This window comes from Alexandromys fortis, unplaced genomic scaffold (genome assembly GCF_014885135.2).
Source record: "Alexandromys fortis isolate MF-2015 unplaced genomic scaffold, M_Fortis_MF-2015_v1.1 scaffold_93, whole genome shotgun sequence".
Lineage (NCBI taxonomy): Eukaryota > Metazoa > Chordata > Mammalia > Rodentia > Cricetidae > Alexandromys > Alexandromys fortis.
In genome coordinates, this window is record NW_026067970.1 from 5,855,658 (window position 1) to 5,883,637 (window position 27,980).

The window sequence follows — 27,980 nt, forward strand, 5'->3', positions numbered from 1 at the left end:
GTGAGTTTTCTTCTAAAATTCAGATATTTACCAAAATGTCAGAAATCACATTTTCCATGCTTTAAATGTATTCAATGCCAAACTAAATATGTATAAAAGTGAATAATTTTTCAAAGTTTATTTTTGTGGGGTACTTAGACAAGGGGCTCTTCTCTCCCTCCTCTTCTGCTGCGGGGGTGAGGGAGGTGGCACAGGAATAGAGGTGGAGCCCGAAGCCAAGCTCTGTTTCCTCTTGTTTGTGGCCCCTGTGGGGTCTTGCCTCCCCTCCCTCCCAGTTCCAGAATCTCAGTCCCTGACACAGGAGGTGTCTGCACTGGGGATGGGCAGATGCCATCCTCGGGGATAATAAAAGGTCCGGCCCTTTGAACCCGAAGACTCCAAACCCCCCACAGGCCAGAGCAAGGCCAGCTTGAGTCCAGGCCATCACCTCTAAGGAGAGGGACATGGTTCTGGCCTGCAGATATTCTGCCCTCATCGTCGGCCCACTTCATCTCTCCAGTGTCCAGCTGCTCGACTTGAAGTTTGCCACCCCCACAGGTACCTGGCTGATGTCGCAAATAACGATTTCCGCAGCAGAGGCTGAAGCAGTCTGAGGAGAGATGCTCGGATTTGGGTGAGCCTCACCAACTCCCTCTGGCTCTGGTGTTCTCCTCTTCTGTCCAGCATTGTGTGTCTGATTGGCCTGAGAATGTGGCTTTCCGGCTGTCTCATCTCCCGATCCCCTGACTGAGCCCAGGCTGAACGGGGGCAGGGTGGGGGTTCCCAGGAAGGACAGCAGACTGAGCATTCTCCTAGAGACACAGGGGCAGGAGGACTGGGAAAGGAGCGGAGCGGCAGCTTGGTGAGGGGTTGGTTCTGAGGAGGGAGGCTTCTCTGCTAGACAGTCTCTGCGATGAAGCCAGATAAGTTCATTCTTGTCTCCCCCACCTTCAGAGGGCACCCTCAAGGGAGGGCACCGTAAGTGCAGAACCAGAAAGCAAGAAGCAGAGCCAACTGTAGGTGCTGAGGGTGGTCCAAGTAACGGGGTGACTTGGCCAGCCCTTGCCTGCTCCGCACCTCGGTTTTTCTCCTATATAAATGGTGCTACCGTGAGGATCCGCAGAGAGGTCAGGTGTGCAAAGACGTGATGAAGTGAGAGCCACTCTTTTCCAGGGGCCCGCCATGTCCCTCTGCTCCCTCTTGCTTGTAGACTTGTGGCTGCCCTGGGCCCTGGTCCTTCAGAGCCCCCTTCCATAGCTTTCCTTTCCTTCCAGACTGGAGAGTTGATCTCTCCCCTCCTTCTCCTGCACCCCAAGGGCCAGGGTAGCAAGGAGGACCCAGGGGAAGGCTGTAGAGGATGGGGAAGCTGCCTCAGTGGTGCAGTGATGGCAGAGAGACGACAGAGGGTCACACGGCGGCTGTCTGCTTGATGCTGTGGAAGCTGATCCTGGTGGGAGATGTGGGGATGGACATGGCCCGGGCCACAGGCACTCGGAGGGAGTGGTGGTCCTGCCAGCGGTGCCATCTCTTCCTCAGGGCTGAGCGCACCTGCAGGGAGGGAGAGGCTCAGTCACCAGCTGGGCCAAGCCTCTGCCAGTCCCCCAGCTCCACCCCAAGAGCCATTAAAAAGGTCTGGGATGGCCCTCAGCCTGCCATCCTCGCTTAAAGAGGCTGATGAGGTCCCAAACTGAGGTCCTCCCCTGAACACCGTTGCCTGCCCTGCAGTTTCTGAGGGAGCCATTCTTCCTCTCCCGGAGAGGCAGTCGGCCTGCTTAAGGTTCCAGTTTCCTGTGGCTACCCCTGCCACCATGACTTAGGCCTCTCTAGCTTTGTAAATCAGCCCCTCTGCTCAGCTCAGCCCCTGCTGGACCCGGCATCAGGCCCAGCTTCCTCCTCCTCAGGAAGGGCCTCTCCTTGTCCCCTCTGCAGACCAGCCTTCCCTACCATTGTCTGAGGGGAGGCTCCTGGCTCGTTCTCTACACCCTACTCCCTTCTGTTTGTATGGTAATGACAAACATCAGCTTCTTTCTGAGTGTGTGTGTGTGTGCGTGTGTGTGCATGTGTGTGTGTTTCCAGTGAGCACTATGGTGTATGTGTGGAGGTCAGTTTTCATTCAGGAGTTGATTCTCTCTTCCGCCATGTGAGTTTCCAGGGTTGAACTTGGGTGGTCGGGTTTGGCATCCAAATGCCTTTATTCACTGAGCCATTTCACCAATTCTGCTGAGTTGGTAAAGAACTGCTTGAATGACTTTTTTTTTTTATTTCTGGAACCTTCCATCTGTCATCCCCTCTGTGTGGCTTCCACAGGCCCTGCTATCTGGGCACCTTGCTCCCTGGCTCAGAGGGCATGCCCTGGGTGCTGACAAGTTACTTCTGGCTTGTGTAGTGAGCTACACTGATTCCACGGATTTGCCCAAAGCTAAATGCTTTCTCAGCTCCCCCACTGCCCGGAGCTGGGCAGAGCCGGCGATGGAGCTCGTCTGAAAGGCTTATTAGCAGCTTGACCAGATCACGTGCGCACGAGTGCAGTGTAAAGGCCTGAGCCCCTAGACTACAAGGGAGGCCCGTCTCCTACCTCTCCATTGAAGAAGCAATAGAAGACAGACACAAAGAAACCCTAGAAAGGAAGGAAAGATGTCAGACATCGGCTGGGGAGTCATTCCTGCTGGAGGTGTGGGAGAACACAGAATGGCTGGAGGCACACCTCCCAGGACGTAGGGCTCAGGGCTGGGTGGGACCTCGGAAGTTCTGGGCCCAGAAAAGGGATGCAGTTACAATAAGGTATGTAACTGAGTGGCTGCGGTTTCCAGCCTGGCCTTGGCATCCCAAGCTCATCCTAGTTATTCTCAGAAGTGTTAACAAAACTGAACCCTGGGACGAGAAGGTGGGTGACATGACCAGGGCAACCTTGTCAGCATCTGGGGCCCAGTGGGGTTCCAAGTGTGCCAGCACTTGGGTTCCGGTGCTCATATAACTGTTCCTAGTGCGCAGGCCCATTGTGAGCATCCGGAGCTGGGAAGTGTCCTGCCGTTGGGGTGCCTACCTGGAAAGACTGCAGGAAAGAGTTGAAATAGATGAACACAATCTGTGACAGGTCGTCCTCCCCAGGGTTGACAAAGAAGAGCATGTAGGTGATGCCCAGCAGGGGGAGGAGGACCAGGGTGGCCTTCACTGCCTTCCTGCATGGGGAAGCAAGAGGGCAATGGCAAACTTGAGTTCACCTACTGTAGGCAGCACTCACTCAGGTGGGGAAAGGGGCGGCCCTGCTTGGCTTCTGGGAGCTGGAGCAAACTCTGGGGTGAGGACTTCCAGGGCTCTGATGAGAGAACCTTCTTGCCTCTTTGCTGCCTGTCAGGGCTCTAGGCATTCCCATACCTGTACTGGATTGTCTCAGATGTGGTTGATGCTCGTAATTTTGTCATCAGGATCCTGACGATGTTGAAGAGGAATATAAAATTGATCTGGAAGAAAGCAGAGAGGGACAAAGGGAGGTCTGTGGGGGTCACTCAGAAGCAAACCTCCTCCCCGAATCCCTGATATCTGCCCCCGACACATGCCCCAGCATCAAGCACCTGCGGTCACTGCCCAACTTCTGCTCTTCCCTAGCCTCCCGGGTCCCGATCTCCACCAGTGGCCCAGGCAGTTTGTAAAAGGGGTGGGTGGGAGAAGTGACCACTCCTCTGGGGTCACTTCTGAGAGCCTCAATTCTTGCCCTTCTTCGAGACTACACAGAACCACACCCCAGATCTAGGATCCATCTGTCTTCTCTCGGTCACAGGGTTCCTACTTATTGATGGAAGATCTCAGAGGCCCTCAAACTGTCACCAGCTCCTTGGTCTTTTTCCAGTTCTTTCTGACTTCTCTGAGAGCAGAGACTATTGGAATACAAAGATACTCAAATTTCTATATTATTTTCTTGCGTTAAATATTTAGTTCACTAATTAGTTCATTCAATTATCTACCCAATGTTTCATCTATCCATTAATTTACCAAAGGTTGGTCAAAGGTCCTTTCTGCTCAGCTCTGGGGGGAGAGGCACACAGTCCAGGTGGAGTGGTTAATCTCTACCCCGGCTCCTAGGCGCTCCTAAGCCTTCAGACACCCACAGGCGCGGAAGATGAATGGGCTCTGGGAAGGGACTAATTTATCTTCATTAGTGCTTTCCCTTAACATCAAAGACACGCCCACCTCTCACTGCCACGGGCCTGCTGGCTCCTGACTCAGCTTCGTGCTGCGTGGGTCTCTGTGGGTCCCCAGGGTCTCTTGGTCTCTGAGGGACTCTTACGGGTCAGTAAATTGGTCAGCTGGTCCCCGAGCTGTGCTATCACTTTGTGTGTGTCGCCCTGTATGTGCGTCCCCCATGTGCTTGTCTCAGAGTGGGTCTTGTGCGACCATGCGTGTGTGTGTATCTGGGAACACCGTGTGCCTGCATTTCTCTTCATGTACTGCCAAGCACAAGCAAACAGGAATGGGACTGTGTACAAGCCTGCTGGGACTCCTTCCTCAGAAAATGTTCACAGGCTGGGAGGCATGTAATTAGCCTAGGGATGTCTGCTGGCCCATGGGTGGAGACACACACATGCCCCCTACTCCAGTCTCTGTCTAGAAAAATCCATTGCTTCTACAAATGGAGGCAGCCCTTCTCATCCTTCTATATGATAGATTCCAGGCAGGGTTTGAGGGGCATGGTCAGCCTTGCTGCCCCTGTCTCCCAAGCTGTAGAGGGACGGGAGGATTCGAACTCTCGCCTCCCTGTCGCCTCACCACTCTCTCCCATGTATACAGTATACAGTCTAGTGAGCCCACAGCTGAGGGGGAAGCCTTCCAGGAGGCTGTGCATGGCCTGCTGCCTGCTTTCTCTAAAGGCTCATCTATCCTGAAATAACACAAACTCCTTGGTCTTTTTCCAGTTCTTTCTGACTTCTCTGAGAGCAGAGACTATTGGAATACAAAGATACTCAAATTTCTATATCATTTTCTTGCGTTAAATATTTAGTTCACTAATTAGTTCATTCAATTATCTACCCAATGTTTCATCTATCCATTAATTTACCAAACATTCATCCATTTATCCATCCATTCTCCCACAAAATACTTCATTCAATTGCCCACCTATTGTTTTTGCCCATCCACCCATCTATCCATCCATCCACCCATCCACCCACCCATCCATCTATTCATCCACCCACCCACCCATCCATCTACCCATCCATCTACCCATCCATCCATCCATCCATCCATCCACCCATCCACCCATGCACCCAGAGGTCACTGAGCACCCCTTGACTACAGGGCCTTGTTCTCTGTGGTGAGCAGGCAGGAAAGGTGGCCAATATGGAGCATCTAGGAGACATGGCCTTCTCCTTTGACTAACAAGCTACCCCCACCTGGATTTCTGCCCCCAGGAAGCTACCCTTTTCTTCCCAGTTTATTTCCCAGGCTCCTCCTTTATGGTGTCTACATCAGATACCTTCCTTCCTCTCTAGGGAGCCTGCTGACCACTCCAGCCCACACAGACCTCTTCAGATCTCCACCTTAGACGCTACCCTGCATGCCAAAGCAAAACATACCATCTCCTCCATGAGCTATCATACCCAGACATGGTCCAACCTGGATCTTAGTTGTATTTAACCATTCTTGCACTCAACCAATCATCTTGCCATGCCAGCCTCTGTGCTGGGTACCAGTGAAAGGTATGTGGACAGGCAGACACAGCACCTGCTCCCAGAGAGCTATGGCCTAGATGCAGATGGGGAGGGACTGCATTTTTCCTACAGACTCACAAGAAAGGTCTGGAGAAATGGCAAGACAGTAAACTGAGAACCAATGACAGCATTAGCTGTGAAAACAGGAGCTTTCAGGCAGAGACCAGGCCAGGTGAGAGGGGTCTTGGGTGGAGGAGCCAGCCCCTGATGGTGGCCAATGTAATGCTGCTTGTGGGAGTCAAGACAAGCTCCAGGAGGAAGGAGCACCTGAAAGCCCATGCAGGAAAATCCATCTCCTCCAACAACTCCCTTGCAGCCTGGAATGTTCTTAAGGTGGACCACGTGGCTGGAGTTTCAGGGGCTGGAGCAGCACAGGTGAGGCTAGCTCTTGAAGAAGCTTCCCCTGAGCAGTCTCGTCTTTCCACATCCCTCGCATTGGTGGCTCAGTGCCATGGACACTTGCATTCCATCTCCTTCTTTTCAGGAGGCTCAGCGGAGGGGGTGGGTGCTAGGCCTTGAGGGGCTTGAGCCTGGAAAGTGGTGGTCGCTATCAAAGTAGCCACCATGCAAGAAGATCTTGACTCTCACAAAGCATCTCAGTCTCTACACTCTTGTGACAGGATGGGCCGCGGGAGGCCTACGCATGCCTAGAGCCCAACAATGGAGACCTAGTGTTCACACCGTTCCAAGTGTAGTCACAAGCACTACACAGCTATTCCACAAGCTCCAGCCTCTTTTACAGGCAGGCCCCACCACCAGCCAGGCTTTATGGATACCCAGGGTGCAATAGAACGATTTGTCAAGCCATAGATTGCAGCCCTGGCTTCAGAAACCCCTTTCTCCTAGCCCCTCCACACGCTTCTGCTACAGGGAAATGTGGGCAGAAAGAAACTGGCTTTTCTCTCACGCTCAGCAGCTCAGATGCCCTCCCCACTGGAGGTCTGTCCTAGGGAGGTTTTGAGTACTCTGGGACCTGCTGAGAAAGAGTCCAGAGAGCCAGCATGTATCTGAGTTCCCTAGACATATGCTGCACCCATAGTGGGAAAGCATGGGACCAAGAGGGCAGAGCTCCCTCAGGATCACACCACAGACTCAGGGGCTACAGCCACTACTCATCCCACAGTGCACATGGCACAGCCCTGTCTAACACTCTAATTCAAGGCAGAGAAAGTACAAAGCCAGATCACTGCCCTGCACCCCCAGAGCTCCCAAGCCTGCTGGAGGGGAAGAACTTCTTAGTATGGCATGCTGCTTGCTCACGGAGCCACATTGTTGCCAGATCCTCACTGAGAGGGGGGCGGGGTTGACGTGGCAGGTAGGGGAGAAGACAAGATAACAGAACAGGTGACTTGGTTCATCTCTCTGTGGTCTTCAGATTTGCCTTTTGCCGTCTTTAAGCTGGCCGCCTTAGACCTAGGGGACATCTCTACTATGCCCTAGCCTGGTTCTGAGCAGAACCCTCCAGGCTTTTTGCATCTGCCTCATTATTTTGACTCTCACCCATCTTGCAACTCCCTGCACCACAGCTACTTCAGGACCACACGTCTCTGCTCTCCATGGGTCTACACAGCCCAGGAACCCCTCAAGATAGACTCAGTTAGCAGCTACAGCCCCTGGGAGATTGGTCCCCACTAGATGCATCACTACATGCACGGAGCTGATTAGCACAGGGAGGAAGTTCTGGTAGCACTGGTCCAGCAGCTGTGCACACCCGACTTTACACTCAGGACCTGTAGAAGGGCTCAACTCAGATCCTGGAAGCCTCTGCTAGTATATAACTAACTGGCTCCAAAGGAAAGGTGTACACAGAAGGAGACGTGGGCAGACTTGGGCAGTAGGGAACCGGACTCCAAACTCCCCCTCCTTCCTTATGTATGGTTCCCCTCACTACCTGAACAGCAGCGTTAGGCAGGAGCTCATTCCCAAGCTTTTGGTTCCCGTCCAGGCCAGCCTCCTTGGCTGGGTCCCAGGTTTCTCAAAAGCCCCATCCCTTTACACGAGCTCCTGGCAGCTGGCTGGGAGGTTTTTGTTCACACTGAGGGGTGAGTGAGTCACTGCAGCTGCCAGTCCAAGGACAATCCTTCCCTCACAGCTGACAAAGACCAGCCTCTGCCTCTTCCGTGAGTGGTGCCCTGAAGGTGGGTGGAAGACCTTCCAGTCAGCTTCGGCTGATGTCCATCAAGGACACTCCAAAGATGGGGTCCAATGACGCCAACCGTCACAGGAAGGAGAGAGTCAGGAAAAGGAAGAGATAAATGGTACTTGTCGCTATGGTAGATAAAGGTAGGCGCCGCTAGGCACCTGCTGTGTGCAAGAGGAGGGCATCCTCTGAGTTTGCCAGAAGGCGCCATGACCCTTTAAAAGAGCTGGTATACACAGAAGCCTGAAATAAATCTTACGTAAATGCCAATTTCTTATGGGGCTTTTTTGTATGTATGTATGTATGTATGTATATATATATATATATATATATAAATGTATGATATATAATGGACTCTTTTTCCCCCTAGAATGCAGCCCCTACTTAAACTCTATCTTAATTAAAGCTTGTTGTGGATTAAAGATGTGGTGGCAATTATATCCTAGATGCGAATACGCTTGGCAAAGGGCGGGGAGCTGGCCTAGGAACAATCGCTCATTATGCTGCATTCTGGAACCTGCTGCCAGCCCGAGGGCGGTGGGCGGGGCCCTAGAGGGCATTCCTGGGGGCCGAGGAACTCGGCTCTATGCTGAACCCACCTTTCCCTAGCACCAGCTGCTTGCCTACCTTCCCGTTTCAGCATTGTACCTGGCACGGAGCTTACAATCTGGAAAGGCACTAGTACCGACCAGTCAGACCATTTCTCCACTCAGAGAAAATGCCAAAGAAAGTCTGGAGCCATGTGCAGGTGGCCCCCGAGAGAACCCCTAGAGGATCAGTGGGATGGAAGCTGGGTGCCCTGTGCAGGGCACGGGAGCAGTACACGGTGCTGCCCAGGCCAGGTCTTTGTGTCTCTGCCTGGGTGGATCTCCTGCTATGCTCCTAGTGCCCCAACCCTTTAATCCCCCGAGGACGTACCAAGAGCACGAGGATGATGGGGCCCTGGTAGATGTAGTCCACCAAGTCACCAGGTTCCTTGCCAAACCAGCACCTGCAAAGACAGGGCAGCTGAGGTGGCCTGCTGGGCCATGCCCAGAGGGCCATTCTCAATTCAGAGCTAGGCTCCTCCCTCTGGAGGGACCCTTCCTGAGCCCAACCTCCATGGAAGTTCTTGGTAGACGCTGCCCTTGCAAGGCCCTTCCCCGTCTTTTGTTGTATCTGGTGGGACTGCGGCTGACCTTCCAGGGGCCAGTCTCAGGGTTTGCCTGTGGCCTCCTCTGCAGTACCTTACTCTGCTGCAGGCTGTGGGGACCCAGGGCGGGGAATGCAGCAGGTATAGGAAGCAAGGAAGAGCTGAGCTCTCCTTCACTGGTCTAGGACCGAGTTGTCCTGCCCCACCTGTTGTTTATAGAACATGAATGCCAGACACTCTTGGCACAAAGCTGCAGGTGTCCAAGTGGGGTCTTCTCTAGTCCTGGGCTTCTTACTCTCAGTGAAAGCAACCTACTGCCTGGTCAGGCTCGCTGACTGCTGGAAACGCTTTGGAACCCAGAAGAAAGGCTAAGCTAAGTTCCTGACTCTGTCAGCAAGTGCCAACCTTCAGAGGTCACCCAGTGTATGGCAGTCTCGGACAGCCATCTCAGAGCACCCCAAATTTCTGTTTTCTGTTTGAACAGCTCCTCTGAGTGAAAGCTTATCACCTACCAAGACAGCCCCCCCCTTTCTGAGCAGTATTTGTCTTTATGAGCCTTTCCTAGTGCTAGGGTCCATAAATGGGATCCTAGTCTCGTTCCACACCCTAAATGCCACTTGCTCCCTCTTGCCCTGTGATCTCATGGGGAGCTACTGTCATAAGGGCTGTGGTCTGATGTCTCAGCCTCCGATGGAAGGAAGGCTGAACTGAATTCCACAGAGCCACTGTGCAAGCCTGGTGTATGCGGACTCATGGGGGTGGACCTATTTCTTTCTGCCCGAGGACCACGAAGGAGAAATCTGCTCAGGTAAGGGTTGCGATTCCACCCCTCCCAGGGCTGGACCAGAGCCAAGGCTGACTGAATTATCTTAACTGAAACCCCCATGCCGGCCTGTCCCACTTACTGTTCATTCTCATAGTAGAGTTTGCCGAGCGCCCAGGCAATGATGATTGGGCAGGGGATGCCTGAAAGGAGAGACATGGGCTGCACAGGGCGGACAGACGCATAATGATCCTCTTGTATCAAGGCAGGAGATCACAAGGGGCTTGGGGGTATGTGTTTGGTCTTCTAACTACAGGCCACCTGTGACACTATGGTGCCTGTCTCAGCTCCTGCCCCAAATCTCAGCCATTCTTCCCAAGCAGAGGAAGCTTTCTGGAATGCCCTCTGCAGGGTTTGGGGGCAGAATGGAAGAAGCAGATGCATCCTGAGGGGGAGCAGGGGTGTGGCGGGCAGAGCTGTACGGGGCATGGGTCAGGACGGCATAGGGTAATGACAGGAGCTGTGGGAGTAGCAAGGCAGGCTGGTTCCAGTCCTCAGTCTCAAGACAAAGGGGGGAGTTTTATCAGCAGTGCCCCTTTCCCCAGGAGGCCCTCCTGCCCAGGGACCCTCACACCATCCAATGAAGAGGAAGAGCCACTTGCGCAGGTGCTCCGTGGAGTACGTCATGACGATGGCAGTGTGCAGGTAGCAGCCCTCCACAAACATCCAGAAGAAGTTGGTGACCACGAAGTAGTTAAAGATGGTGGTGATGCAGCGGCACCAGACCTGCGTGTGGGGCGGGGTGGTGAGAGCTGCTGGGACCGCAGAGCGGGTCCCACAGAGAGGCAAGGGACCTCCCACTTTGGGGCAGGGTTCCAAATAATATCAACTCTCAGTGGGGTAGCTCAGCCTCCCACCCTCATTTCTGGGCAGCTCTTCTCCCCCACCCCCGCCTCTTCAGTCTCTTTGCTTATGTGCTATAGGGGACAGAACCCAGGTCTCTCTCCTGCTTGGCAAGCATTCTGAGTTACAGTCCTACCCTTTAAAGACATTTGAAAATACTTGTATGTTCTACCAGTGTTTCACGAAATTGTCCAGGCTGGCCGTGAACTCACTATGTGACCCAGACAGGCCTTGAACTTGTAAAACTCTTTCTCAGTTTCCCAAGTAGCTGAGATTACAGGCTGACATCACCATGCCTGATGTCTCTTTCCAGTCTAGCAAGAGAGACTGGTTGGCTTCCTGCAAATAGAGCTGGGTCAGAACAGCCCTGTTCTCAATGTTCAGATCACTTTGGCTACACAGCTAGTCAAATTGGGTCCAATTAGGGATAGACTTTGAACTTTCCCTGAAAAAGAATGAATACAAGCCGAGCAGTGGTGGTGCACACCTTTAATCCCGGCACTTGGGAGGCAGCGGCAGGTGGATCTCTGAGTTTGTGGCCAGCCTGGTCTACAGAGTGAGTTATAGGACCACCAGGGACACACAGAGAAATCCTGTCTCCAAGAATCAAAACAAACAAACAAAACCAAGAAATGAAAAGAATGTGCGGGAAACAAGTCCTCAGAACAAGAGTAGTGGGGGCCCTGGCCACTGAGGTATTAGGTTGGCTCATGGGGGCGGGGGTAGTGCAAGGTCTTGCTGGTTTTGAGGCCTATACAAAGCTGGCACTTCTCTGAGCCTTGAGGCAACCACTTTGCCAGTGGTGAGGAGAAAGGAAGGCACGGAAGGCACTGAGACATGAGTGGGAGCTGTGGTCAGGGCTGCCATTGTGTGGCCTCTCAGCAGGGCAGCGTCCTTCCCTGTTCCTCTGAATGAGGAGACGCCCCTGAAAGCATATTTCATGGATGTAGGGAGGATGGGCACTGGCCCAGACTCACACAGTAGGCCCCTCTGGGCCAGGGTCCCAGCCATGCGTTTCCATCCCTGTGGCTTCCTTTATCACAGGACTCTCTTATGGGCAACGTGAGCAAGTGAAGAATGTGGGTGCAGCAGCTGGCTGGGTGAGGGGAGCCCTGGGTGGTCAGCCACCTGACTCCTGGGTACCACTCCTAGGCTGAGCTGCCTGCTGACCCATGGCTCTATCCTATAACCCCAGCACTAATCCTGGGTTCATGGAGCTGCTGGCTCCTTTGTTCTCGAGAGTGTTAGTGGGTGGGAGGCTATGAAACCCCAACAGTAAAGCTGCCCTTTTTTGCAGGTGAAGTGCGGTCTCATTAGTGCCAGCCAGCATTGGGCCGGGAGAATACCTGACACCTCATGACACTGGCCTGGCTCTGAGGCAGGGCCCTGAGGCAGACTTCAGGCCAGGCAGAGTTCAGGATCAAACTAGAGTGTGTGTGTGCATGTGTGTGTGTGTACATGCGTGTATGTGTATTTTCAGGATCAGACCCGCCAAAAAATGTACTAAGATATGCCAAAGACTGGGGTTGGCCCTCTTTCAGTCTACAGTTTTACAGTGACTTTGGACGCTATGAAGTAATGGTTGACACAAATCCAGGGTTGACACGAATCCTAATTGGGTCCACGGTGTGGAGGTACCATACCAATGTTCAACCTTCACCTTTTTGGGCTTCGATTTCCATGTCTGTGGAAGGGGAATCAATCTCTCCAGCCCTATGTTAGAAGTTAGTAGCATCTCCTTTTCCTCTAAGGTACCTGGACATGCAAGATGGGTAAGGGCAGCGGGTAGGGGCAGGGAATCGGAGATGGTTTTAGCTGGGAGCAAGCCCCAAGGCCTGGCCCATGGTGGGTCACTACATGAGACAGACTATCAGGCAGCAAGACAGGCATCCCCAAGCCTGCGGCTCCCGGCAGTGACCTCATTGCCTTCGTGAACTTCGTGGTCAATGAGCTGCAGCAGGAACCACGTGACGTTCCTCAGGATGAAGGTGGTGATGAGGTTCCAGTGGATCACATTCCGCAGGCAGCGAATGCTCCTGTGGAGGCCAGGTCAGGGGCAGGGGCTTTGGCTGGGGCTTGGGCTGGGGGTCAGCAGGGTAAGGACCCCCTGTGAAAGACTTGGGATGAGGTGTGTCTGCACCAGAGCCCAAGTCTCCCCTGGTGGTCACAGCTGTGCCTGTTCTCCACCCTTCAGGCGGCTCCAGCACCTGGCTTAGCCCATCTCTGTCTATTCTTCCCGGGGCCCCAGAATGGAGGAGACAGTGAGGTACTGGAGGGTTGGCTCATGGGGGGGGGCAGGGGAGAGGGCTGCAGAAGAGGAAGCAGGGTGAAGATGGACTCACCGCAGGAAGAGGAAGAGCAGGAAAGCAGCCACTAGGGCCACCACGGAAACACAGTGGCCTAGGTAGTTGACAATGAGGGCGATTCGGTAATGCAGGTCATACTTCCTCTGCTGGACAGACAGATGGGCATGGGAAGACAGAAACATGACTATGCGGGAGTAGGGCTGGCGCTCCAGTCATTGCTGTCCTGACCTTGCGACAACATAGGCCCTAAGTACCTCCTCCAATCCCGGCTTCTCGCTCTTCCCCTTGTTGGCCTGGTGGCTCTGTTATTATAAATGGCCAAAGCCTGGAGGTGCAGACCTGTAACCCAGTTACTCGGGAGGTTGAGTTAAGAGGACCTACCCGGTCCTTAATGACTCAAAATAAAATAGAGGCTGGAGCTGAGGATCCACGGTAGAGAGCTTGTCCGGGGCTCAGTGCTCAGCAACACCCACCCACACCCACAGAAGCCGTGGTCAGGCCTCCCAACATGAATTTTTAAGAGCACATTTGGACATGGTCTTTGATAGGGTTTCTCTGTGTAACAGTTCCTGGCTATCCTGGAACTCTTTTGTAGACCATGTTGTCCTCGAACTCACAAAGATCCGCCTGCCTCTGCTCCCCAAGCACTGGGATTAAAGGCGTGCACCACCACTGCCCAGCGGGCACAGTTTATTCTGAGATGCCCTAGAGCTGTAGATACAGACTTAACACTTGAGGCTCTACAGTGCCACATCTGGGCTTGGGCTCTGCTTAGACCCCAGCTGGCTGAGCAACCGAGGGTGAGATGGCCCATACTATACTATGTCATATACAACCTTCCCTCCTACCTTAGAAGCAGTGACCTACGGGAGGCCCAGAGAGGTAGGTTGGGATTGGTCCCCGAGCCAAGCAATGACAATATGCATATTGCAGGATACTTCAGAATAACACTCAGCTGGAATACAAGTCAGTCTACCTTATATCACCACCCGAGGGGCTGTAAGGACATAGAGGAAGGATGGAGGGTTGCTGAGAGAGAGCTTCTTTCTAACCAGGTTGTATGGCTTTCCTCCTGCTCCCCTGAGTCCTCTGTGGAACGCCTGTGTACTACTTCTCAGAAGAGGCGAATGTTCTAGCCTCTGCACTTGGACTTTATCTGGGAAAGAGCTCCAGACCAACTGGGGACTTCCTTGGGGGAGTGATGGGGGGGTGGGCCTGGGACATACCATTTTGGGTCAGAAGTGAAGCACAGCTTGCTGAAGGTGGAACTTAGAGTTAGGGCATTTGCCTAACACAGGTAATTCCCTGGGTTGGGTCACAGTACTACACCTGATGGTGAGGGAGGTGAGATCGTTGGCAGCACTGAATCCATGGCAAGGGCCAGGCAGGCCCAGCTCCCTGCCAGATGGTCCTGATGAGGCTGCACCTGTTTTTCCATGGAATAGTAGAAGCTAAATTCCAGGTGGGGAAAGTGAGGTTCGGTGGAAGAGGAAAGGGCGCGCTCACAGAACCCACCAGCTGCAGGGCGCACCGACTACAAGGCTGTGCCCTTTCCAAGTTTCATGCCGCCAGCTCAAGCTCTCTCAGAGGGGGACTCCGTGGAGGACAGGACATGCAGAAAAGAGGGTCTGGGCCACATAAAGCCTGGTCTTGTTGGCCACAAGGTCCTTGTGTTCACCCTGAGTCCTAACACTCTATGCAAACCTGGGTGGGGGAAAGCAGGGTCACTCACCTTGTCGTCCAAAATGGGTTCACAGTGTGAGTAGTTGATCCTTGAGGCCCACGTCCCATTCTCCAAGCATTCTCGGTAGGCATTGCCTAGAGAAGATGCCAACCACTGAGACTCGGGTCACTCTTCCTCCTTAAAAGCCCTCCCTGCCTCCCTGGTACCTGCAGGATAAGGTCCACATTCTTTAGTTCCCCTGGACCTGAAAACACAATGCATATCTGAAAGCTTACATGAGTCATTTATATGAAAATTACATAAAGGGCTTTATCTTACACAGTCGCTGCAAGGCATGCTAAAACCCACTTCAGGCACACTCTTTGACCAGCTCTTTGTGCACCTCCTTTCATTTTCTTCCTCCGCTACAAAACTGAGCCCAATTGTGAGTCCTGGGTTGTGGCTGAAGATTGGCTGCTTTTAGCACAACAGACAATTTCCGCCCCAGCTTCCATCATTTCCCATGTGCGCCCCATACCCTTCTCCAGTAGCAGCGTCTGCATTCCAACAATAGCTGCCACTTACACGGCATGTGTTTGCCTGCCCGGGTACCCGCCTAGCTGAGTCTAATGGACAAGATACATTTGCCACACAGTCTTTGTTCTGATCCTTTATCTACAGGGGAGGAAACTGAGGCACAGGAAGAGGCAAGTATACCAAGATGGCAAGGTCTGGCTTTGGGTTTTGTGTTCTTGACCTCTAGGTCACCGGGTTGTGGTAACACAGAAGTTTGGCAGGGCGGGGCTGTGCTCTTGCCCTGGAACTACGACCACTTTGCAGGTCACTGTGTGCTGTCTATGTTCAGGGAGCCGGTATTCACATCAAGACTGAATGTGGTGTCCAACGGGACACTTTGGAGCAGCAGTGTCCAGGAAACAGAAGCTTGGGCTTCACTAGACATAAAGGATGAAGGCTGAAAATGCTCAGAGCCAAGGTTCAATGGAACTCTGACCCGTGAAGTCTCGATCTGAAGCAGCTCTCTCCATAGCCCACCTCTACACCCTCCAGGCAGGAGGGGGCCTCCTTCCTGAGAGCCCTCAAAGCCCTTCCCCAGCCTCTTCTCTGCAGCACACTGTTAGCAGGGAGCTCAGCTCCCCTTTGATTGCAATTCCGAACAATCCATTGTTTGGGGGTGATTTGTTCCAGGGCTCTGCTTACGGACTAATGGGCAGCTGTTCGTGGGTTTTCTTTTTTGGCTCATGTTAGATATACAATATAAAGCTAATTAAAATAAATAGCTCAGAGCACAGAGTCATAAGGCTGCAGGGGAAACTTTAGATTGTTTGTGGATGCATTGAGTTCTGAAAAAAAATATTAAGTTACTTAGAAACTCACTTCCCCCGAACTGACAGTGAGCTCAGAGAGATGGGATTATTAAGGAGCGTTGCCAAAGAGCAGAAAACAATGGAGAGGGGGAGAGACTATTAGCTTAATTATTCTTTAATCTGGTGCTCCGAGCCAATAGATTTTTCAAATTTAGGGTTTAAAAAAGTTTGCCTCTGGTCCATCAGCATGAAGCCCATGTCTGTCAGGATCCTGCGTCGGCCTGTGGCACCTCACAATGATTGTAACCCTAAACAAGAGGCCCCGGCACCTCTCCAGTGCTCAGTTCCCATCAGAAAGAGATCAGTGGTTACGAGCTGAAGACCCAGGTTCAGTATCCTAGCACCCATCTGGTGGCGCACAGTCACCCCTAACTCCAATTCCAGGAAATCTAACACCTGGCTCTGACCCCTTTCAGCACTAAGCACACACATGGTGTACAGACATACAAGCAGGGAGAACACTCATACATATCAAATGTAGAAAGACCCGGACTTCCAAAGTCATGCCACCCCTTTATTCAGTGATATCCCTTACCTGGCATGTTGTGGGAACACCTCCGTCACTGTTGGTAAGAAAGGTGGTACTGACCATTGATTACATGACATGCCTGCTTAAAAACCATCAATAAGTGTCTCTTTATCACTCTAAAGAATGAAGTTCAACTTTCTTGGCACAATATTAAGATTCTCTCTACCCCTGGACTCCACGTCTGCCTAGCACTCATTTGCTTTAGCAGGCCTAGAGCATGCTCAGATCGATGCTGCCCTAGACCCCGAGAAACTTCTGCATGTGTTCTGTTCTTTAACCAACTCCCGCCTGTCCTCAAACTGGCCCAGTGCCAGCTCCTCCACAGGGCCTGTCTAATGCTCTATATCTGAATCCATCATTCCGCTTCCTCTAAGTACCTCTTCTAGAGAGTCTCACTTCTCGGAACATAGCACATCACCTTTTATTGCCCTCGGACTCCATTAACACATACATTTTTGTGTTATCGAATATACACACACACACACACGTGCACAGGAGTGCTTGGATCCAGTTTCACCAAGGAAAATTTAGTTTGACCACAGCCATCACGTCTTCCATTCTACTCTGTTCTAATGTATCCATCTACTTGCTTCATATACAAACGCCAGTCATGACCCACCAAATCAATTTCACAGTCCACTATTGTCACACAAGTCGTAGTTTAAAAAACAAAGGATCTATTTTAGAGCATTTGCCATGATTCAATGTGGGCTCTGTCTCTTTGAATCTATTCCTTCCCTTTGCTACTAAGCATAAGCTCCCTGATGACAGACAAGTAGGCAGGGTTCGTATTGGGGCTACTGTGTGCCTCTGGAACAAGACTTTGAGTGCATGTGGACAGCACTGAGCTGACTTAGATTTGCTAAGACTTGAAAATTGTTATCTGAAATGTGGTATGTGAGAGTGTAAAGGGTTTTCCTCCGGGGGCCCCACTGCTGTCTGGGGATGAGTTTCTGGCTATCAACACTGGGTGCCAGAAGACTGGAAGACAGATGTGCCTGCTCTTTGAGGGAGCTGTCTGCTACAGCTAATGAGGGCACCAAGCCCTCAGGCACAGCCTTGGACAGGAGAGTGGAGGAGCCCTGCTCCCTCCTCCCCCTAAACCACAGGAGGACGGACACATGCAGTCTGAGGGCAGATGACCAAGCCAGAACTGTGGGGCTGGATGCAGTGAGGTGGGTACCGGTTGCCATGGTAACACAGGTGCACCTGCTGAGGATCGATGTCAATGGTGTGTGGTGTGGCGTTCTAGGGGCATCAGGATACGGATGCTACAGGTGGGGAATCCCCAGAGTGTCATTGAACTGTTGAAACTTAGACTCTGGATGCTACAGGCAGGGATCCCCAGGGTGGCACAAGACAAAGCAACAGGCTCTCCCCATTTCAGGTGGCAATGGTTGGCTGATAATTCCTTGGTCAGAGGTTCACCCAAAGTGGTTCAGAAGCCTGACTGGGGGATGGGAGCCTATCATTTATCCCTAATTTTGTTTTGGTGGCTAGGTGACCATAGCCAAGTCTTCTCCCTTTTGTCTCAGCTTCCCCTCTCAGAAAAAGTCATCCCCATTGATTACCCCCACACACTCCAAATCATTGACATCTTAGGTAGGTTGTTTATCTACTTGGTGCGCCTTTCTATTTTGTTAAATGACAACCATGAAGCCATTCTGACAGTCCCAAGATTCCATAATCCAAATGCTTCCTATAATACCACCTCTATTTCTCATATCCTCACTGGTAGACCGGGACTTTGTAAAACAGACTGCAGTGAAACATTTTTGGAAATAATTCAAGAGGCAGGTTGAACATAGGAGAAAGAGTGAATGAGGATGTGTTTCAAGGAGAGATGTTGTCATTGGCTATCTGGAAAGGAGAGCAGGTGATGGCAATAGGGAGGTAGGGACTAGAAGAAGTCATATTTACAGAAGGCAGGACTCAGGCTTGGCCCATTCAGCACCACGGACAGCAAAACCAAGGCGCCAAGTGGATCACCAGCGCTGTAGGCGTGAAGACCTTGGAGAGCTCCTAATCACATAGATCAGCGTTCCCACAGTAGCTTCTATAACTGCTGCTGCCCCAAGGGTCCAGCTATTCATCTCTGCCTGGTTCATACTGGGCTAGGACTGTTCTTTTGCTAATTCCGGTTTTAAAGGGCCCTTTGCTCCGACCCTGCCCACAGGCTGCCTGGAGTGAGATCCTTCATCTCCAGGCTGAGTGAGATTCCTTAAAGCAAGGCCTATATTTCCCTCTCATCTGGCCCCTTCTTGAATGCGGGACATAACTGAACATATAGGGATGGGCCAAGACTAACGTTGTTGCCTCCGATACTGGGAAACTAAAAGAGTGAGACTCGTAAAAGCCAAGAGAAGGATTGACAAACCTTACCACATTGAGCAACCCTTGCAAAGGAGACAACTAAGTATCTCACATATCCAATGACAGGCCAACCCCACTGCCGAAACTTCAACCACCAAAGTCCAAGCCCCTGTCCTGCGGAGCATCAATCTCAAAAGGCAAACACCGTGGGCAGCATCCTTTATTTGCCAGATAGTCTTTGTTGCTCTGGGGGGGAGGGGGTGTATTAGAAACTGAGTCAGTGGGCAATTCCTTGAGAATGTAAGAGGGGAAGGAAACTTATCCCTCATCTTGTTCATTGAGATCCAAAAAGGGAAAAGAAGTGACATATCTGTGGTCACCCACAAGTGTGGGCCTTCCCTGGGGAACACATCCTCCTGAGATGCCATAGAGCCAGTTTTTTGTTTGTTTGTTTGCTTGTTTTTCTGGAAGTAAGGAGCCTTTCCCATTGTGCCTAAGTTTCTTGCAGCCAATGGTGCCATTTCTGAGGGCTGCTGCGATTCCTAGTGACCACATTCATAGAAGGAAATACCTTAGGGACCACATAGCCCACTTCAATCTCCCTGTTACCTGATGTCCAAGTGCCACAGATTAAGGCATTTAACTGACTCTCCTTTTTCTTGCTTGGTGAGAAAAAAGTCTCACCAGCTTCTCCCACCCTAGTCTCCACTACCTGGCACGGGCAGCAATAATGAATGGAATGACTGGCTACCTGCTGAAGAGGCTGCTGTGGAGGCATCGACAGAGCTGGGTGGTTGAGACACAGTCATGATGCCAACAGAGAGTTCCCAAGCCTCCCAAATGAGGTGGACCTCCCCAAAGGAGTGGTTCTGTACAGGACAGTTTGGATGGGCTGGATCTAGGGTCAGCTTACATATTTTCTTGGTCTTATCCATAACCTTTGAGAAGTAGGTGACCAGAGATCAGGTGGCTGGTGATGTCTGCACTTTCTCAGTCCCAGTCTGCCTTAAAAAGCTTGTTGGGCTGAAGTGCTAAGGCTGGGAAGCTGCCATTGCCCAAACCGGGTACTGGATGGGAAAGAGCCTTTCGGAGCCATCTGCCTATGACACCTAGGGCCAGAGGATGGCCACCCTATTGTAATGTGTGGATACTGATCTCCAGGTTTTGGCTGTCTACACTGGGCCACAAGCTTCCTAGTTCCACAGGGATTTTCACCCATTGAGTCCTGCCATTCCTGAGTGGACAGAGTGGGGACAGCAGCCTGTACTCATAGGGGACAATGGGGAAGCTGAGTTATGGACACACTGAGCAATTTAATGGTGATCACACTAGGTCCATGAAGGAGGGCAGAGTAAGTGGGATCCACTTCACTGTGGATATCACTTCTTCCTCACTAGGCTCTGCCTCTCAGTGCTCAGTGCTACTCATTCCAGCCATCCCTAGCAATGCTCAATGGGCCTGTTTCCATGATATTGGCCGGACATGATGACAGCCTGTGAAGAGATTAAAAAAGGAGGTGAGTTGGGGACCTTGAGAAACAGGCTGCTTTAGGACCAAGGACAGGAAGGGAAAGGGGACCCTCCTAAAGCACAGAACTGGAGGTCCAAAGAGCTTGCCAGAGGAAGACAAGTAGTCATTGGGAGAATTAGGCCTGGATTTCAACTCGATGCTCTTGCAAGGTAATGGCTGCTCCAACCCACCCTCCAAAAGCAGAGAAGCCTTCTGAAGGTCGAAAACTCTGCCTCCTTCTGGCAGCCTTGGGTCACCAGATATTCTCAGGTGGGATGGACAGATTGCTTCCTTCCAAGATACAATGCAGAGGCCACACCATCTTGATATAACAACCTCTGTGGTGTGGGATGTCCCCATCATGCCCCCAAACAAGGGTGCTCCTTCTTCCAGGCCCCAGATCACTGCCTACTCCCCCACTCCTCCTGCCCCTCGCTGACTGTTCCCTAGAGGCCACAGGGAACTCTAACGCGGACTCGAACACTGTTCCCTCTTCACTTTGACATGTCCCCATGAAGTCAGTGTTTTCTCTTCACGCAGATAAGAAAACTAAGAGAATTCAGTATCAACAAAGGCAAGGAAATGAAACCAGCTTCGATGTCCATCAACGGATGACTAGATAATGAAAATGTGGTAAAATTCAATAGAATTTTACTCAGCTGGAAAGAAAGGCTGAAACTATGAAAAATGGATGGATCTGGAGAAAGCATTATATTAAATGAGGCAACCCAGACTCAGAAAAGTAAAAATGTCATATTTGATCTTAATTTTATTGTTAGTGTACGTAAATAAGAGAATATGAGAGTGAGTATAGACTATAAAATGGCATGGGAGATGAGGCGAGGGAGCAGGGGATGTTAAGGAAGGTGTGTGAGCCTAGTGGCAAAGAAAGGACGGATGCGACATGAAATTGGAAAGGAGTTACTGGGGGCAGCAGTGTAGTCAGGGAGAAGGAGGAAGATAAACAGCAAAACCTAATTATTTGTGGTCTCAACAAAACAAAACAAACAGAATCATGAGCAGCATATGCTAATGAAAACATACTAGGGCAGAAAGATAGCCCAGAGGGAAAAGACACTCACCCAGACAGCTTGCTAAACCTGATTCCAACTCTGGAATCTTCGTAAGGAACTAATTCAGTCAAGTTGTCCCCTGACCTCCACACGTATGCTGTGGCGTGTGCCCCACCTCCCACATCATGTATACAGTCGAACACATAATAATGAAACTGTAAAATCCATAAGGTGAAAAAAGGAAAGAGAACTAAGGAACAAATCAAGAGGCGGCCAGTACCAAGGAATCCTAGCTCTGCACTGAGGCTGCCTCCCACGTCTCCCCAGGCTCCTTGCATCCCCCTGCCTCCGCAGGTCCTGCAGAGGCACCACCTTTCTGATTGTGGAGCATGGCTGGAGGCGGTCAGCAAGGCCCAAGTGACAGAACTCAAGCACTAAGAACAGGCCCTGTGGTGCTAGAGGGTAGGTGTCTTCCCTTAGGAAGGACTCCAGGGCTCCAGCCCTCTGTGGTTGTGAAGAGAGAAGACAGGGAATGGTGCTGAGGGGAGGAGCAGGACAGCAGCACAGGCCAGGTTCCTGGTGGTCTTGGATTACAATGTAGATGGCACATCCTGAAAACCAAGCAGCATCCCTCCAGAATTCTTGGTCCCTCACCACGGGGCTATGGACAACGCTCAGCATCTTTGGGTTTTGCAAAATGAAGACCTTCAGTGCCGCCACGGTCCTTTGCTTTCCTGCTCACATACCCTCTCTCTATGAGATGCAACACTAGCTCAATTCTTTCAGCTCCAGTGAAACACTTCCTCCAGGAAGCCTTCCCCACTTACTCTCCATCCTCCCATTGGCTCTGGTAACCTAGGAGCCAATGCTACGTTCCCTGGCAGTGTCTGCTGCCTTACTCACTAGAACAGAAACCCTCGGAAAGCAGGGTGAGCAGGGTGAGGTCTTTTTGTTTTGTTTTGTTTTGTTTTGTTTTTTTTCAAGACAGGGTTTCTCTGTAGCTTTGGAGCCTGTTCTGGAACTAGCTCTTGTAGACAAAGCTGGCCTTGAACTCACAATGATTCACCTGCTTCTTCCTCCCAAGACGTGCGCAACCACCGCCTGGCTGCAGGGGAACTGCTTTCTCAGTCTTACATGGCTCTGGGGAACTGATTTTTCAGCTCCTCGGGGACTTCTCGGGGGTGGGGGTGGACTATGAAGGGCAACACAGCCTGATGTGAAGTGGAGATTCAACAAATGTGTCGTGGGGCTGCTCCATCCAAGGGTGGGGGAAGGAGGGGAGTTCGGAAAGAGATTTGTCTGTCTCCTGGCCTCCTTCCACACAAGGTAGACAAACGCTAGAGCATGGCTGGCCTTTTCCTACAAGAAGTGACAGGGGAGGGTGGCTGGAGGCAGGTAGACAGGTAGTTCTGGTGGCCAGAGGGTCTCCCTACCTGCTCTTTCTTCGCTCTGCCCCCATTAGCTACCTTCTGTGATGGGGAAACCTGCCCTGATTTCCCTTTGTCTCTTCAGGGAAATGGTCCTCACACAGAGGACTTCCTGACTGTGGAAAAGGAGAGTCTGGGTGTGACCATGTCTCCCTGGAGACAGACGCAGCCCAGGTTCTGGATCTGCGGCTTCTAACTCCTTGTCTAGAGTCTGTGGTCTGTCTGGGACCCTCAGACCATGGCATAGATGAAAGGAGGGGCCAGTAGCACATAACGGTCTGTGAACACAGGGAGATCAGTAGTAGAGAAGAAAAAGGAAGAGATGGGGAGAGGAGAGAGCTGGAAAGAGAAGACAGAGCGATAGAAGAAGGAAGGAAAGGAGAGGAGGAAGGGGAGAGAGACAAGGGTGAAGAGGGAGGAGGGAAAGAATACTTGGAGACATGTACTCAGAGAAGTCTGTGTTGTGGGAACTTCTTTCCACCATAGCTTTTTGGGTACCAGACTTAGGGCAAGGCTTTGGTGTGGGGATGTGATCTTTTATATGGGAGAAGAAGGGTCTCACTTGCTTTTTTGGGAGGTCAGAGCAGAAGCAAGATTGTGCAGTTGTTCATATCTCTCTGGGGTAGAATGCTGGGACATGGGGTCTGGTATTTGTGTCCGTGTTTCTCTTTGAATCCCACTGCCTCTTGTATCCCCATAATAAAGACAATCTGTAACTCCTGCATTATCTCTCGCTTTATCTGGCACCCAACATGGGGTCGAACCCATGGCCCTGAGATTAAGAGTCCTGTGCTCTACTGACTGCACAGATGGGGAGGTGGAATAAAGTGGATTTTAAGTGCCCTGTCTCCCCAAAAGGTTGCTGCTGAAAACCCACTGCCTTTCTCCCTATGGGTGGGAGACTGAGACCCAGGAATGATGGGGGGCTCACCCCAGCTTATACTGTGCATGGACACTTTAGGATTGGTTTTAGCTGCCCAGGATTTGAACCTAGTTTGGGGAAACATAGGGGTGACAGGGGCCACCTCCTACTGGAGTCTTAGGAGCCCTAGCAGTCAGAACTTGAGCATGTGAGCAGGAATCACCATGTCCCCTAAACATCAGACTGTCTACCCACGAAGTAGAGATGAAAGCCCCTCCCTCCAGGGAGCTCTAGACACAGCAGCACGAGATTGCTCAGCTGGTGGTCAGGAATGATGGCATCAACCACCCAGGGAAAGCAAAACCACCAGGGTCTTCTCAGTGGGTCATTTTTATCCTTGCTCTATCAGGAGGTAAGTTATGTCAGGTCTTCAAGCCTCTGTTTTCCCATGTGTAACATGAGGACAGCCCCAAGTCTCCATCTGGGGCATGGTAAGTAAACTGGGCACCAGTACAGACAGACACAACAGGGTTCAGGGTGCTAGAGGGGACACAGGCACTAAGGTGGTTCTGTTATGGACTCAGGTGTATGGCTCTGACCAGGGCCCTTTCTTTGGGACCTTGCCTCCCCTTCCTTTGGTCATTGTCGGCTGGGACATCTAGTGATAATCTCTGCATAGGACCAGTCACAGCTTTGGTGTGCTCTCAGATACCTGTCCCCAGTCATCCCAACAGCTGCTCCAGACCTCACCTCCACTCTGGTGCCCTGCGGCTCTCTCTGACTGTTGCTATCCCATCAGCTAGTTCTTGGATGCCTCTGCTCAGAGGTTCCCTCAATGCCTCAAAGCCAGCACATCCCCCACTGTGTTCAGCCATTTCTTTTCGGCAATTCCTGGTCCTTGCCATCTCCTCTCCCTCTTGCCCAAGGTCACTGTCCTGGAAACCCTCCTCTGCTCCCAGAGTGCCTTCTCCACCAGAGGGCTGTTGCAGTGTTCTAAGCCTTCCTCTCCCCGCCTGAGAAGGAGAGGACCTCAGCTTAACCCCTTTCTACTCACAATCTTGCCCAGGGCTCCATCCTATACCTGCGGTATATATACAGTCCTTTGCAGCACTGTGCATCTTCAGGTCTCCATGCCCCTCTCTGGGGTCTTATAAGCTTTTGTCCTAATACGTTGTGTGATGTTCCATAGTCTCAAAGCACTAAGCACGCCCTATCTGTAGGCCTTCTGTTATCTTTTTGGCCAGGTACACCTCCCTCTACTTATCATATATCTACCTGCCAAATCAAATATGCCTCAAAAGAGCAGTTCAGAAGGCTGAGTCCTCCCTGAGCCCCCAAACTGGAGGCTTGCATCTTCTCAGGTTCTTATTGCAAACTGAGCTGTCGCTCCTTGGAGATGGAGCTGCCCTGAGGTTGCTGGGGGATCATGGCTCCCTGCCTGGCCTGGCCCACAGGAGCTAGCTAGCTGTCCCCCACCTCTGGGCTCTGCAACCAGGGCCTGGAAACAGCTGGGCCTTTGGGGGGGCAGGAGTGGGATTGTGGGTAATAGGTCCTCCTGGTGAGCCTGGCACCTGGCAGTGATTAGCACTTAGTGGTTCTGTGGCAGGTCCTCTGTGCTCAGCCGTGTTAACAGACCACAGAGATGTGTGCAGACACGGCCATCCCCACAGGGCGTTTCCTATCCTCAAGCAATTCCTCTGAGAAGCTGGGCTTCGGGGAGGGGAAAGGGTGATTGGGACATGATGAGATTAGGGTGCTCTTCCCTCAGGCTTTTCCCTGAATGGTTCTGTCCCCAGCCCTTTCGGAAGAAGGATCCCACTGAAAAGGCCGACAGAAGGAAGCTGTGGTGCCAGGCTGGCCGGAGGTAGGAGGAACATCAATCAGGTATTTCCATGGCTGTCACATGCCTCTCTTCCGGCCAGGGTGACTGCACCCTCCCAGCTCCAGGTATCTCTCTAAGCTAACACCCCACCCCCAGCTCAATGTTCCCCAGGAGCCAAGATGCAGCCAGCACTTTGGTCCAGTGAAGAAAATTGTTCATTAGACACCAAGGTCTAATTGCCACCATATTCACCAGCCTCAGTGGTATCCTGATCTTTTTTCAGCTTCTCATTTGGTTTGATAGGAGGGTTCTGGTACGTGATGTCCCTGCCCCTCCTTCTTCCCATAATCCCCTGGCTTTTTCCTGAAGCAGGGCAGTTATCACTGTGCATCTATCTATCTATCTACAATCGCAAGGGCAGCCTCAACACAGTACAGTCGCTGTAGCTGGCCCATAGTAGGTGCTCAACATATCAGTTATATCATGCTGCGCTGGGCTCTGGTCTGGAGGAAAGGGTCAGGCACTGCCCTGCGCAGGTGGGCTTCCAGGTGGGTGGAGGGAACAGGGCCAGGGTAAGAGCTGAGGCAGAGTTTTCTCAGGCTTAGTCACCCTTCTGCATTAGGTACCTGATCTCCATTCCCCAACTCCATGGAGGTCACATCCTAAAAAACGCAATTTTGTTTGTTACTCCTGGGAGGGAGCTTTCGGTCACTCTTTCTTCTTGCATACTTCCTGGGTTGGGATCTTCACTACCTACCCGTGAGATGTGTTTTAACGGTGCTCAGGAGGCATTTCTCAGGTGGTAGGGAGACCTTTCTTGTGGTTCCTCTACCTCCACAGACTTTCCTTTTATTAGAGACATCCACTCCTAGCTTCTTCAGAGCAGGCTGCTCCTCGCTCCCAGGGAGCATGGCCTGGCCCTGGTGCAGGCACTGCTTCTTTCTTAAGTATCCATAAGGTGAAGGCCTCCTCCCCCTCAGAGAGCAGGAGCACGCGTGTGTATGTGGTGATGGAGGTGGAAGCTCACAACCAGACACAGAACCGCTAAGATGTAAAGGCTGTAGATAAACAGCTTGTCACAGTGTCTCGGCAGTGCCCTGTTAGCAGGTAGCGCAGACAGGTGAGGGTGTCTGGGTGGGCTAGCCATGACTACCCACAACCTCCCAGAGCTCAGCGCGGCTCCTATCAGACCTTCCACTTGTGTTGACATGTACATTCCTCCCCCCAATGGAGTCCCCCCCCCCCCTCGCCCCTGGCTTCCCTCTTCAGGAGCTTGCCAGCAGGAAGGAAGCTGCAGGCTGTTCTTCCCGGGAGGTGGGGGTGTGGTCCTGATTCAAAACCACTGTTATCTGAGGTTGCACAGAGGTAAGGCTGCCCAGGGCTCCAGACTCACAAGCCCAGTGAGCGAGTCTTGGAGATTAGGGAACAGATGACACTTCATTCCCTCTGACCTCCTAGAGTCTAGGCTCCCTAACATATGCGCTCACCTCCTTCTGATTTCTCCTCTCCAGTGCTAAGGTCTGGTTACCTTAGTCACAACGTGAGTACAGGATTGGGGCCTTAACATATTATAGGCTGCGTCGCCTTAGAGATGGAGAGCGCTGTATCTATTCATACAATGCTCTCTGTATAGACGAAACCCGAACGGTAGAACTTCAGGCACCTGAACAACTAGTGCAGGGGACACTTGACCCAAAGGAGAAGAAGTATTTCCTACTCTCTTGCTTGGCTCTTTCCAAACGTATAGCACAAAAACTCTGGGCAAACCACTGCCTAATCCGGGTTAGAAGCGCCATAGGGTTAGGAACAGAAGGCGAGCCCCCACGTTTGCAGAATCCCCGGGGTAATTGCTACAGCGATACGAAGGCCCTGGGTAGGTGTCCGATTCAGGGTCCAGAGCCCTTCTTCACAAACCGCCTTTCTGGGAAGCGGGCAAGCGAGGGGTACTCACGGGTCGTGTTGTATTTGATGCCATTGAAGTACTCGGGACACGGTCTCTCCACTAGGGCTCCGGGCGTGCTCTGGGGCCAGCAGGTCCCGATCTGGTCCAAGGTCGTGTTGCAGTAAGAGTAGGAACCTAGTGACAGGAGGGAGCGCAGCGGGGCTCAGAGGGATGGCCCAGGGTGCCGGGGTGCCGCTCAGACCCGCTCTAGGAAAGCGCCGGAGAGCTAACCCACGTGTGGCTAGTCCGCTCGCCTCCTGCCTACCCTCGGGGTCCGGGGGCAGCCCCCAGCCGTCCAGGAGCAGCTCTTCGGCCAGCGCCAGGCTGCAGTTGGCCTCCAGCAGGCTGTGGAGCAGCGCCGCGTCCATTGCGCCCCGGAGCCGCGCGCGGAGGGAGTGGGAGTGCGCGCCCCGCGTGGCTGCGAGGGAGCGGGCGCGACGGGGAGCGGCCAGAGAGCGCAGCGTCCAGCTCCCTGCCCGCCTACCCCGGACCAGTCGGGCAGCTTCGGGGCGCCGCAAGCGATCACGCCTAGCTGCGGAGCCAGGACCTTAGCCAAGACCTGTGGGCTCAAGGAGCTGCGGGGCCGC

At 52.2% G+C, this 27,980-nt stretch overlaps 1 protein-coding gene across 2 annotated transcripts; it reads right to left on the reverse strand.

The window, feature by feature from the left end:
• Positions 1-133: 133 nt before the first annotated feature.
• On the reverse strand, positions 134-27,980 carry Crhr2 (corticotropin releasing hormone receptor 2). 2 transcript variants are annotated; one of them, XM_050155511.1, is made up of 12 exons: positions 27,659-27,980; positions 27,403-27,528; positions 14,661-14,746; positions 12,965-13,074; positions 12,541-12,658; positions 10,352-10,505; positions 9,862-9,922; positions 8,743-8,815; positions 3,355-3,440; positions 3,023-3,158; positions 2,555-2,596; positions 134-1,527 (listed from the first exon to the last, which is right to left on the reverse strand). In XM_050155511.1, exons 1-12 carry the CDS (start codon positions 27,759-27,761, stop codon positions 1,387-1,389), a joined length of 1,236 nt encoding a protein of 411 aa, XP_050011468.1. In that variant the 5' UTR covers positions 27,762-27,980; the 3' UTR covers positions 134-1,386. The 2 variants fall into 2 exon arrangements, with proteins under 2 accessions (XP_050011468.1, XP_050011469.1); XM_050155512.1 differs by lacking the exons at positions 12,965-13,074; positions 27,403-27,528; positions 27,659-27,980 and having other exon boundaries at positions 14,661-14,743.

What these genes read in the sequence shown, in the direction of transcription:
- Crhr2 (XM_050155511.1), bottom strand. Translation starts at nt 27,761, where the DNA reads ATGGACGCGGCGCTGCTCCACAGCCTGCTGGAGGCCAACTGCAGCCTG. An exon ending in CTGCTCTTCCTCTTCCTGCG is followed by an intron (nt 12,659 to 12,964) that starts GTGAGTCCATCT and finishes TGGCCTCCACAG; the next exon opens with GAGCATTCGCTGCCTGCGGA. An exon ending in ATTGCTTCTTCAATGGAGAG is followed by an intron (nt 1,528 to 2,554) that starts GTAGGAGACGGG and finishes CCCTCCCTGCAG; the next exon opens with GTGCGCTCAGCCCTGAGGAA.